Source organism: Brachycentrus maculatus, unplaced genomic scaffold (assembly GCF_059751285.1).
Source record: "Brachycentrus maculatus isolate JH-2025_06_01 unplaced genomic scaffold, ASM5975128v1 h1tg000091l, whole genome shotgun sequence".
In the NCBI taxonomy this organism is placed as follows: domain Eukaryota; kingdom Metazoa; phylum Arthropoda; class Insecta; order Trichoptera; family Brachycentridae; genus Brachycentrus; species Brachycentrus maculatus.
Window position 1 is genome coordinate 1,980,920 of NW_028280845.1, and position 14,081 is coordinate 1,995,000.

The 14,081-nt window shown below is 34.3% G+C and overlaps 1 protein-coding gene across 1 annotated transcript in view; it reads right to left on the reverse strand.

Annotated features, from left to right (window-relative positions):
• Positions 1-2,415: 2,415 nt before the first annotated feature.
• Positions 2,416-14,081, reverse strand: part of LOC148310603 (uncharacterized) — a 62,051-nt gene continuing 50,385 nt past the window's right edge. Inside the window, exons 2-3 of the mRNA XM_088258130.1 lie at positions 4,009-4,220; positions 2,416-3,762 (exon numbers count right to left, since the gene is read on the reverse strand). Of these exons, the coding sequence (XP_088114256.1) occupies positions 2,416-3,762; positions 4,009-4,220 (1,559 nt within the window). The remainder of the gene's footprint in view (positions 3,763-4,008; positions 4,221-14,081) is intronic.

Consider the following 14,081-nt stretch of genomic DNA (forward strand, 5'->3'; position numbering starts at 1 on the left):
TGATTGGGGTCAGTTGAAACACACGCAAATAAATCAATATTTAATATTGTAAGACGTTTTATTCATTATTTATTTTTGTGTTATAAATAATTATGGCACCGCATGACAATATTAATCAGTCTACAGATATGTAATGAACAAAAACAACTAAAAACGATGGCATTTAAAAAAAAACAAATCGAACGAAAATAATCTGTGAATAAACTAAAAGGAAACACTTCTGTCATTTTGATTAGTCATAAATCAAGCGGAAATCTAGCTTTGGGATCATTCCGAGTCGCAATTGTGGCAAACATAGCTAAGACCACCTTTTGTGCAGTCTTCTGGAGCCCACAGTTTACAAGTGGTGCACTGTATCCACTTTTCACCGGATCTGCTCTCTGAATACAGTGACAGACAAACAAGACAATAGCACTTGTCCTCTTTTGATGATGATTCCTGTTGCGTATTATGATTATTTTTTCCTTTAACGATCCTTCTACTTTTTCCTCCATCCAATCTTTTCTTCACTTACTTAGTTTTCATCCGTTTCAACCTTATTTCATGCTCCTTTCTTATCTCTTCTTTTTCTGTTTTTTTAGTAGCAAGTATTTTGCAAGCTCCTGCTCCTGCTATTTATTAAAAACTTTGTTGTGGGGTTCATATCCCATTTTCTTCTTCACCAGATGCATCTCGCTTTCGTTTATATCTAATGAGCGAACAGTGGTTTAATCCATGCTTTTCCGACGCTTTTCGCAGTGAATCTCCTGGTTTAATCTCCTCATCAGCGTATGTATACCTCGACAAGTCGACCTCTCCTCTCGAAGTCTTTCTTGCGCGTACTCTCGGCATCTAGAAAATAGGAAAACTGAAAAAATATGTTGTTTCAACCGTACCCACAAAAAATGTTTCAACCGTCCCCAACCCCTCCTTTAGGTGGAAAACAGAAAATAGTAATGTTAACAATAATGGCACATTAAAACTAATCACTATATCGTGTTCTACAAGCTTCATTTCAAACACGAAATCATACTCAATAATATCGTTTCAATAGAAACCGTAATAAAAGGAAAATTCTCAGAACAAAAATACTTACTTTCGCTTATCAAAATACAATAGGACCTCCTACAAGCAACTGCACAGTGCGGCGAGCGATGCAACACTGATATTTGTGTTTGAACTTGTTGTCCACTTTGTTCGTCCCTTGGACCCTTCACCCTACCGCATACGGTTTGTAAGATATTTGCTCTGTTTCAACCGTCCTTTGTTTCAACCGTACCCAGTCTACCCTACTTTTTTGACATCTCAACATAGATGAAGAAGAATATGGAAGTCTGGGCATTTATGGAGCTTATCACCATATGTTGAGATGTCAAAAAAATCTAATTGGTTGTGTTTATGGTTCGGGTGCCATTATTACTATGTGATCGTAAAATGCGTAAAATTTTTAACAAAAAATAGATCCCAAAAAAAATATATATGAAATTTACATATAAATAGATAGAAAAATATAATAAGCATATAAATATACATACTATAGATTTTTCAGTGTGTTACACTTGACCTGCCTCGCCCTGAATATTTGCCTAGTTAAATGTTTTCTTATCAACAACAGCCCTTGTAAGAATAATTATAATATTATATTATGTTCTATGATGACACGCATTTTAAAAATATGACATACAGTCATATATTATATGGTCGCAACATATGTTACAATATATATTTTTGGTATAAAGGGTTGGATTTAGAAAGCCTTTATCTAAGTTCCAGTACCCTTATTTTTATTACATGTGAATAATATTTATGTTCCATCGGTAAAAGAAAATAATCTACGAAGGACATGCATGGAAATAAATAAATTAATCTCTCCTAAATATGTGAAGCCTACCGAATTCATAGTTTTTGATGTTACGTTATTTATTGTTTCGGAATTCACTTTGTGGTAAGACATGGTTAAATTATAAATAAAACACTTGTTTTTTACCACTTCAGTGTTATATTGTTATGACTAGTTTCGGAAGCTACGTGTTTATGTTAAACCAGTAGATCTGTAGCTTCCGAAGCTAGTCATAACAATTAGTATGTATTATTTCGAGAAATAAAAATACTTTGTGTTCTGATCCAATCACATTTTTATTAACCAACTAGTTTCGTATGTTTAGTATGTACTCAATTGGTAAAAAACAAGAGTTTTATTTTTAATTTTACTAGTTTTTGCTGTTGTTGAAATGACACTTAGGAATATCTTTAAAATATTATGGTAGTTATTAAGAATAGGAACGTCTTATGGAACACTCATCATAACTAATATTTATTACAAACTCGAATAGGTTTCAAGTATCTTGTCGTTAAAAGGTATTATCATTCTTAAGTACTAAAAACTGAGTCTTAAAACGGACAATCGTTAAATGCTGAATCTTCATAAGATTTTCGTCAACTGCCGTCTAAAGTATCTGCGGGCGTTTTGTGTTTTTGCTGCGTATTCCCGTTTCGGTGTAAATCTAAATATTGAAAAACGTCCGAATTGCTCCTTCCTAAGAACGCATGTTTCGTTTTGCTCTTGTAGCCGTTCATCGTATTCCTCTTTTGAGTCTTATTTGCAGTTTGACTGAAAAAGAAGTCACCGACGAGCTTCAGGGGGCTGAGCCTCAGGCTTTTTGTTGGACTTCGTTCAACAGCGGAACTCACCGAAGTCGCGCTGTTTCGTTCTATTTTCTTCGGCTTTACTTTGGGAAGCTCCGATATGTTAAGATTCTTCGGAGATCTTTTCAGGTCGCCGTTTTTATTGCTGTCAACGCAAAATATAGTTGGCGTAGTAGTCGACAACGTTAAAATCGGATCTTCTCGGGTTGAATCGTAGCTCGAGTATATTTTTATTCGTTTGTCTTTGGTTGATTTTAGAACGCAATCGGAACTTCCCGCAGATTCGCCACTCGGGCTTTCAGATTCCCGATCCGCCTCGAATGGTAATTCGGTAAGGTAGTTGTTTTCGTCAGCAAAGTCATATCTAGTAGCAGAAAGGAGTTGCATCGGGGATGGTAGGAACACGTCATCATCTGGGTCGTAATCGGCTGTCAAAGCGAGCTGGTTGATCTTGGATTCTCCGTCGACAGAGATGACGGCAATACCGTCTTGGGAGACTTCTTTTTCGGAAGCGGAGTGAACTTCGGCAATTTTCCACATTTCTCTACGTTGCGCAGAATTTGGGTGCAGCTGCAACTCCGGAGAAGCGGGTTTAGCAGCGTTCTGCCTCAACCAAACGGGAGAGTCCACATATATCTTGGCTTGCTGTCCGTGCATCGTGCTGGAGCGTCTCTCCATGCAAGACTGATTTCGTTGCGTGTGGGAGACTATCGACGGTTTGTAATAGTTTTCTCCCGCGAGCTGTATCTCCTTCAACCCAACCATTCTGTAAATCAGGCTCTTCAGCGCCGCGCGGAAGTCTCGCAGGTGATACGCGTAAAGCAAGGGGTTCACAGCAGAGTTGAGATGAGAGAGAATAATGCAGAAGTCTGTCCACGTGGCGGATATGTGACATTTGGGGCAGAAGGCTTTGACGCAGTTGATGGTGTAGAGAGGGATCCAGCAGATCATGAAGAAAAGAACGATGATGGACAGATTTTGAGTGGCCTTGACTTCTCTCTTACGAGCAGCTCCGAGTACCCTGAGCATAGTGCCTCCGCCCCCGCCGCCTCCACTGCTCCCGGCAGTAGAGACTTCGCCCTTCCGTCCTCGCTTACTACTTCCTCCCTCGGGATCCATAGTCACTATCTGCTTCAGCTGAAACAATAAAATAGAATAATTAGATTACGTACTACGGTCACTTAATATTATTTTAAAAAATGCATCTACATATTCCGGATTTTACTTAATCTATAAATTATGTAAGTAGAAATGTGACTTAATATATACGAATTTTGTATTATCCCCTTGATTGTGTATATTTTATATAACCGGGTATATATTTTTGATGATGAAATATTGCAGTTTTTGTACAATTTTCGTAATTGTTTTTGTGCACTGTACCTGCTTGACGACCACCCTGTAGATGTGGGCGTAGAACGCGGCCATCAGGAGTGACGGGGTGATGATAGTGGCGAAATACAGGAACACCAGGAAGTTGTAGTCCATAACTTGGACGAAGAAGCACGAGAGATCTTCGGAGGACCCAGTGTGCCAACCGAACAAGGGTAGGAACCCGACACACGTCCCGGCCACCCAGCACATGCTGATTATTACTGAAACGACAGAAAGGACATTTTAATTTAACCACTTGTGTGATTTGCCCGAATACAATTCGGATAGGTATTTTGCTGACAAAGTGATTCGCCCGAACCCGTTTCGGGCACATCGTACACGATTTTTTTTATAGTGATTTGCCCGAATCCAGCTCGGGTCATTCCCCCACCAGTCTAGATACATATATCCATTCTTCATTTGATTTTTTTCTTTCCTAATATTGTTTGTTTATGTTTTATACTGGTTTATTATATTTCAAAATATGATAAAAAAAAACATAATGGTGAAAAAAAGAGCTTTTTTTGACCCACTTTTTTTCAAGAGGTTGACCACAGAAATGTTTAAGGGGTTACTCGCAAACATCCGATTCATTAACCGATGGGACAGAAGTGTCTCCACGAACGTTAAAAAATATATTTAAGAATACATGGAGAAAGTGCAAGAAATGTAGGGTTATTCCAAACTTCCACTAATTGTCGAGTACAGGGGTCGGCAACCTCTTGGACCAATGAGCCAAACGTGAGTCGCAAAACGGTTTGGAAATTAGCGCAAAAAGATTTTTATAATGTCTTTTTTCTATTAAAATATATAGTTTTTAGTATCTCTCTTACTCAAAAATATTGAAAGGTACCTCTTAACATTCAACGATTTATGGATTTAAAATTTATTACGTAAAGAAGACAGAATAAAACTGAAGTACACATTTAAAAAGTTATAATTTACTATATGCACTGGATGATTTGACAAAAAAAAAATAAAAAATTATGTGAAAAATGTCATTTCAAATCTGACAAAGAAAGAGTTTTTCAAATCTTTAAGCAATAATATATTATGTACATTAAACCCATATGGTTTTAAACACTTTACAGCAGGCCTGGCCAATCCGAATTGCACCCCGGGCCGTATCGTGACCTACAATTTTCCTAAGGGCTGCATGCAGACAGTAATAATCAAAAAATATTATAAATAATTTGAATGCAGAGGTAATCAGAAAGTACAATCAGTGTAATTGTGAAAAAGAAACATTACTACGACCAGATGTGAGAAGAAAACGCACATTGAACCAACAAAAAATATATATGTATAGTAATAAACATTGTTTCTGCTTAATAAAAAGCTTCTTTACATCTCACCAATAGATGTCTCTAGTGAAGTTCTAGTGATTCAAGAACAAGGTTTCTAAATTGGTTCATATATATAGAACTTCCAAGAATTTGAGTAGTGTGGTTGTCAATAATGGGTAAAATTGGTGAATATTACACGTGTGTAAAGTGATCACTTAAACCAGCCTATGACGGTCGTCAGCCCCGTAAATGCCCAGACTTCCATATTCTTCTTCATCTTTGATGAGATGTCAAAAAATTATTGTTTTCAATTTTATCATTTTTATCATTTTTTATTATTTTTTTAATAATTTTTTATCATAATTCATAATTTTTTATCTTTTTTTTTCAAAATTTTATCATTTTTTCATTCATCGTATGAATGAAAAAATATTAATAATTTTATTTGAAATAAAACCAATTTATCAATGGCCACTTAGTGCGAGATTTGAGTTTCTTTTTACCAGAATAAATGCATTTCGTGTAGTTACAGAAACTTGATTGGTTTTAATAACTTAAATATGATTTAAAATACATTCTGGTGGACCCGATATTAAAATAAAATATTTGTAATACATGACCGCGGGCCGCTGGTTGGCCACCCTTGCTTTACAGATTAAGCCGATGACACACAAAATAAACTTTAAAAATGCATGAGACCCAAATTAAATTTCTCCCCAAAAAAGATAACGTTTGGATAACGCAAACTGATAAATATGTCACATACTTCGGTGGTCTGAATATTACCCGATCACCGAAAATTAATCACTGTTTTCTTATCCGAAAGAATTTCTTTTCAAGATACTGTTTCTTGAATCCAGAGTTCAGGGATCGAAACTTCAAAATTAACAAAATTATTTATTCATTTTAAAAATTAGTTTGCAAATTAATTAAAAATTAGTGTGATTAAAAACCGACTAATTAAAAGTTAATACTTAATACGTAAGTATTATGTCTTTTAGATCTGTAAGAATTTTATATTTTTACATTTATACATTTTTGACATCTCAATAAAGATGAAGAAGTATATATAAGTGTGAGTATTTATCATTTCTAGTAATTTTTAAAAAAATCTTTATTGTATAATATTGACATGTATTTCAGCTCAACACAGGCTATGCCTAAAGAGCCGTAATACATATAATTAATAAAATATCAGCGTAATACATATAATTAATAAAATATCAAAAACCTATCAGCGGAAGTTAAACTGGCAGTGCACAACGGAGTCCTGGTTCCAACTCTAATGTATGGAAGTGAAACATGGAGTTGGCAAAAGAAGGATGAAAGTAGACTGAATGCAGTCGAAATGCGATCTCTCAGAAGAATGTGCGACAAAACGACGTATGATAGATGTGCGAATAGTGAAATAAAGAAGGAATGCAAAGCTGAGATAAGCATTATCGATAAAATTAAGAAAGGTGTGTTGAGATGGTTTGGACATGTAGAACGAATGAGTGAGGAAAGAACGGTAAAACAAATTTATGAGGCGAATGTTAGTGGGAAAAGAAGCAGAGGAAGACCGAGAAAAATGGCACGATCAGGTATGCCAAATACTTGAAAGTGGTCAGGTTAGGAGTCGTAACAATCGGCGGGTATGTATGAGGCGAAGAATGTTTACAAGGACAGAGTGGTGTGGCGCTCTATTCTCTCTGCCTGCCCCTGCGGAAGCGGCGTGATGGTTAGTTAGTTAGTTAGTAATAAAATATTTAAAAAATGTATTTATTTATAAAAAAAAACAGGGCTTATTTATGACCTGTCATAGGTTGGTCCATCCTCTTGAAGCTTACTGTGATATTATTTTTCATTATTTAGTAATTGCATATACTTATTTCCTTTTTTTCATATTTTTTTACTTCTCAGACTTGCTCTTTTATTATTACTTAAATAAATAAAAGGATTAATTTTAAGTCTACCTAATAAATTATATCTGAAATTCAGTTAACGGTGTAATTTGTAAAACGGATCCCTAAATGCCAGCAGTACAAGATACAGTAATGTATAGATAGATAATAATTTGTCCGCCTCCGTAGTGTAATGGTCAGCACGCTCGGCTACCGTACTGGAGGTCCCGGGTTCGATTCCCAGGGGGGGGGGTGTCAAATAAATATGAGTGCTTTTTACACTCTAATATTTATTGAATATTGCCCTGGACTGGTACCTGGAGCGGAGGTTTGATCACCTTTCCTTCATGTGTGAACGATCAAGATAAAACTACGTTTATGTGATGCAGTGCCCTATGCACCATCGGATGCATCGGAGGGTTTGAAAGATACATAGATAAACTGCATATTTCTTTTCTGCATGTTACATAATGATTTTCTGTTATGATTCATACTGCAACATACATACAATGATTGGTTATCAATGCAAAATGTTATATACCATAAAACTAAAGTTGTTTAAAAAGTGATTAGGTCGCTATTGAATGTGATGTCGAGTAAACATATGAGCATTATCAGAAAATTGTTTACGTCACTATCTTCGAGGGTGCGATAGAAATGGGTAGTGTATCTACCAAGAGATAAGAAGTGAATCACAGTTGTCTTATCGTTGGCTTATCGCACCAAATGAAACGTCATGCAATACGATATTGGCTTTTGGGCCTATTCGATAAACATGTTAAAAGTTGAGCTGGACGTCGAATCCAAACAACACAAAAAAAACACACACAAAATAGTAAAAATATATTATATCACTCATAAGCATAAACAATAAACAATGAATGTAAGTCCCTCTCCAAGCACAAGAGCTTAGTCTCTTTATTGGAGAGCACAGAGTAACTAATTTTAAGATTTTTAAAATTAGAAATGTCTAGCAAATGAATTTAATTTAAAAAAATCTTGTAACTAAATTTAATAAATAAACAATAATTAAAATATGTCAATATGGAAAACAAATTGTTTGAAGGGATATTCTAATAAGACACTCGGTAAACATTGTTTTTTTAAACAGTATTTAATAAATCAAAACATTTTTCCAGTCTAATATGCTCAAAATAGAGACTCAAGCTTTTATGATTTTCTAGAAATTTACACATTTTTTTCAAAGCCATAGCGCTTTTCACTCTGTAATGGATATGACTATTTATTCATATTTTAGACACATTATATTTCCATGACTTATTTCCTGTGCTGAGTATAATAGACATACAATACAAAATAAACATTGACGACATTAGTTGACGCTTTTGTACCTATCCTAACTTCTGTGGAAAATATTTGAATGTCAGAAAGCTCGAATATCAGTCATTTTGTGGAACGTCACAACTTACCACTCGAGGTATTTGAAGTCTTCAATAATATTATTATACCAGGGCATAGATTACATACAGTTACCGATTTAACTACGTGGTGTAGATATCTTAAACATTATTTCTGGAGTATTTTTGACGACCTTGACATTTTTAAACCAGTTGTTGAAAAAAAAATGAAATATGAATTTTTGTTTTTTTTTTAACCGAAAAGAAGTAAATTAAAACATATAATCTATGCCCAAAAGTACAGTTAAGGCCCCTAGCATTCGTTAAGTCGCAACGTAATTTTCTCTAGAACCAGGTAACATTTTACGTAATTATTTTTTTTTAAAACACCGTTTCTGCATTGAAAAAATAAGGTTTTCTTCGAAATAATTATATGGTTTTGAAAAACAAAGAGTATTGAATGGTAAGGAGTTAAAAAAATTGTAAAAATATTTTTTCTAAATGTATTCTAAAAGCCAAAAAAATATCCAATACACATTCTTTAAAAAAATCGGGCCTGAACAGACATCGCTCACTCCTTTCAAGAACGTCATAAATCATAAATCGACAATTTTCAGTTGTTTATGTTTTCGGAATGCCAAAAAAATGTACTATAACCCAGCAAAAGTGGCATATTTTTAACAATATTTACCCGCTACAGGGCAGAAAGTGTTGTTTTTGCATTTTGAAGAAAAGGTATTGTTTAATTATTTTTGAAATAACCTTATATTTTTCAAATGTAGAATAAACCTTCAGGTTTTACATCATAGGATCTGTAGCACAGTAAAAAGTTTAATAAGTGGCTTGATATTTATTTTTAAAACATTGCATTATATTTTCAAACTTTAAAAACGCTCTCCTGAAAAATCATGTTTTTTGATTTATGACGTTCTTGAAAGGAGTGAGCGACATGTGACCTCTTCGGTGGGATGAATTCTGTGTTTGCGAATATCCCCTTAATAAGACTAATATTTGAAAAATTAAATAAATAAACGAAATAAAGATGATTTTCGTTTTTTTGGCAACTTGGAAAAGTTATTTGTATCCATTACCAATAGTTAGGTAGATACTGGATTAAACCATTCGTGGACAAATTGTAATTCGAATAGTCGAATGTTTTAAACGAAATACAATGGTCATCTCAGTCACGTACGGTTTATACAATGCGTGCGAAAGAGACAACCTTGCGCCGTTCCAGTGCAAAATATTCGATTGAATTTGAATAGAAAACATTGTGAATTGAGTAGTCCACTTGCAAACCACTTTATGTTAAAAAATAGTTTTTTTAGCAAACTGGTAGTTAGCTAAAAAAACTAAAATAGTTTTTTTAGCTAACGGCAACTGGTAGAATATTATATCTTCTACCGATTTTAGTTTTTTTGAGAGATTTTAGAAAGTGGAATGTCGATCGGCATAGCGAGTTTTGCAAGTGTATTGATTTTTCTATTCCATTTTATTCTTAGCTTAATGAGTTTTGGCAGATTATGTTAAATTATGTTGTAGCCCGTGGTTAGTTTCGCGGACTCTTGAGCCGGAGTTTCTTGGTTCGAACCCACTCTACCACAATTTAATACCTATTTATAATAATGAGCCGCTTAGGCTCACAAAAAACGTATGAAATTGAAGTATTTTGTAAATAATAAAAAAAACATATACTTTTTTAATTTTTTTTGAATATGGACGATGATACTTTTTATAAAAATTTATAAAAACCTTATTTTTGAACATCACGTGGTTTGCAAGTGGACTATTCAATTGTAAAATTCCATTGCATGCAGTCTCGTGTGTTCTTTAGGATTTCAGTTTTTCATTTAGCGCGCGGCAACACTGGAATGACGTCACCGTTGCCATTTTCAGTTGCATTTTCAACAGGGAATATCGTTCTGGTATTGTAGTTCAAGGACATTGTTTTATGCGCTGATTTAAGGCCCAGTATTCGTTAAGTCGCAACTTAATTTAATATAAATCCAGGTAACATTTTACGTAATTGATTTCATTCTTTAAACACTGTTTTTGCATTGAAAAAATAAGTTTTTGTACGAAATAATTATACGGTTTTGAAAAGTAAAAAAGTTATTGTTAGGTAAGGAGTTAAAAAATAAATATTTATCTATATACTCATATACTTGAAAGTGGTCAGGTTAGGAGTCGTAACAATCGGCGGGTATGTATGAGGAGATGCATGAACGTGGAAGAGGCGAAGAATGTTTGCAAGGACAGAGTGGTGTGGAGCTCTATTCTCTCTGCCTACCCCTGCGGGGAAGCGGCGTGATGGTTAGTTAGTTTTTTTTATATACTCATATTGTAAAAAACAAAAAATATATTTTTAAACTTAAAACTTAAATTATTTTTTTTCTATTCAATTCCTTAAAATGGGTAAACCTCGATTTTCTTTGACTTCTCGTTTTTACCAAATAAAAGAAAGATATACTAAATATTTTCGGTGATCTATATTTTTCTACCCCTACAATGTACTATACAAAAAAATCAATATAATTATTTTATAATAAAGCGATTTTTATACATATGCAAGTAAAATGGTCGATGTCAGTTTCACCTTTTTATATCGTTCAATTACTCTATCATGACTTCATTACTGAAATCATTATTTAGCACGTGTAGCAAAACACACACCATACAGTATTATGGTGTTTCTATAAGGAATTACGGGCCATTATGGAAATGCGTTCTAGGAAGGGCCGAGAGTCGGTGGCACGCCATGGGGCTATCGGCTGGCTACAAGGCGCATATGGGGGAGGTTGCCAGTAATTGGACACAGACCATAGCCTGAAGAACACACTGTTTTGTAAAAAAAAGAAGATAATGTTTGGCGCTTATAGGGCGCTATTTTTACAAAATATCGTCTTAATGGGCTTTATGTTATGTTTCATGTTATTATACCTTATGCTATGTATTATTTACGAAATTGATTATAATAAACTACTACTACTACTGCTGCTACCACCATCACGCCATTTCTCCGCAGTGGTAGGCAGAAAGGATGGAACGCCACACTCTTCTGTCCTGACATACACTCGTCGCCTCCTTCACGTCCATACATCTAGTCATTCATGCCCTCCGATTACGCAGACTTTTGACACCACCTGATTTTAGGTACTGATTGATCTGATCGTGCCAAGTCTTTTTCAGCCGTCAGTTTTCTTAGTCATAATACTATCTACCCTCCGATTGCAAACAGCTTTTTATGGTATCAAACATTTTGATCAATATCACTAGCCTGTTTTGGGCTGGTTGGAAGATATTGCTTTTTAGCAAAAAGCCTGCTAATGTACTTATTTATTTTCTGTACATGAAGTTTAAATAAATAAATAAATATAAATGTTAGCGTACCTACATAAAGAAATCGAAATTTTTCTATTAAATTATTTGAAATGGGAAGCTAAACCTCGATTTTCTAAAACTTGTCTTAATTCTCTACCGAATAAAATAATATTACATTAAACATTTTCGGTTATTTGCATTTACCCTACCTAAAGCAATTAAAAAATAATTACGAGAAAAATGGATAATCACGAAGCCCTAACTTTATATTATATATAGGTTATAAATATTAGTTATTATATTAGTTTAACCTATTAGGTATAAATATTTGGAAATAGTTAAAGTTAGAAAATTACATTTAGTGAGCTAAAAGCTCTCGATTTTTTTTTGCAAATTAAATACGAAGCTCTCATTTGTGAACATCACAAAATTTAAATCATCTTTAAAAAATATCCGGGTAGGGTGTCGGGAAACTATGGTAAAACCTCCCCGTATAATATTTCACCGCTCTAATGGATAATGTGAAAACATCCGAGAAAATGTGAATTATCGCGCTTCAAATTGACATTACATCCGCGAAGTTCGACAAGACGTCAATTGATAAGTAAATTGGCTTGAACGTTGAATTCGCTGACATTTCATATCAATCATCTCAAAGATTTATTAATATCCAATTTCTCTCTAGCGGGATGTGCGAAATATATTTTTTTTGTATAGGGTGGCGCAAAATTAATCACTCCGCCGGAAGATAATTTTAATATGGTAATAACATAATTTTGATAGTTATAATTTTTGCAAATGGCGTCGTACGTCAATCATATTTAAAATTTATGAGCAAGACAGCTGCAGTATATTTAAAAAAAATCGATGCCGCAAAATTAATCATCCAATTTTGTTTTTTGTAATTTTTTTTCTTTTTAAATTTTACAATTTTTGTTGTTGTAAAGTAGAAAAGATGATATTCGTCAAATGGCTGCCACCAGTGTTGATACACATTTATGTCCGTTTTTATCAATTTGTTTGTATTTTGCAGCTGTCTAGTTCACAAATGTCAAATATGATTGACGTACAACGCCATTTGCAAAAATTATAACATTTTCTGATAAAGTGATTAGTTTAGCGCCACCCTATACTTGGATCCTATCTGTCCGCCTCCGTAGTGTAATGGTCAGCACGCTCGGCTACCGTTCTGGAGGTCCCGGGTTCGATTCCCAAGGGGGGTAAAATAAATATTAGCGATTTTTTCACTGTCATATTTATTCAATATTACCCTGGACTGGTACCTGAAGCGGAGGGCTGATCACCTTTCCTTCATGTGTAAACGATCAAGATAACACTGCGTTTATATGACGCAGTGCCCTATGCACCATTAGGATGCGGATAAGGGTTTAATTATTAATTATACTTGGATAAGTTAACTTTCCTTTTTTTCTGTAATTTGCTGAAGAAAATATAGTTCCAGAAGACCGTGCCATATTGCTGTGTTTTGAAACTTTGTCACGTTTAGAGAATTTATCAAATACAGCATCTGCGATAAGTATCAACAAAAATTCACTCTTTTTCCCCAATTAAATCGATCTCTTTATCGCAAGCGCTAATCTGATAGTCATTTCGAAACATTGTAATACTTTATAAATATTCATTCTTACCCTTATCCGTACCCAATGATGCATAGGGCACTGTTATCATAAACGCAGTGTTATCTTCATCGTTAAAACATGAAGCAAGGGTGATCAGCCCTGCTCTTCAGGTACCAGTCCAGGATAATATTTAATAAATATTACAGTGAAAATATCACTTATATTTATTTGACCCCCTGGGAATCAATTTCGGGGCCTCCTGTACGGTAGCCGAGCGTGCTGACCATTACACTACGGAGGCGAATAAAAATCCATCCTTCAAAAATGCATCCTGCATAAAATTAGTTGGGGAAAATATGGTCCAAATACTGTAATTGTTCACAAATCTGGGTTTCACTGCTTAGGAGTTATTAAACATTTTGGCATCTCTATTTTTTGTAAAAAAAAAAAAATATTTGTTATTTTATTATTTACAAAAATTCTTCAATTTTATTATTCCTATTCATTATTAGAAACAGGTATCAAATTGTGGTAGACTCAGTCGTAAGAATGCGGAATTTCAGCCTCTGAATACGGAATTTCAGCATTGACTTTTCATTTCAGTTTTGAATATCAGAATTGACTTCATATTGAGTTTTTTTTACTTATTATATA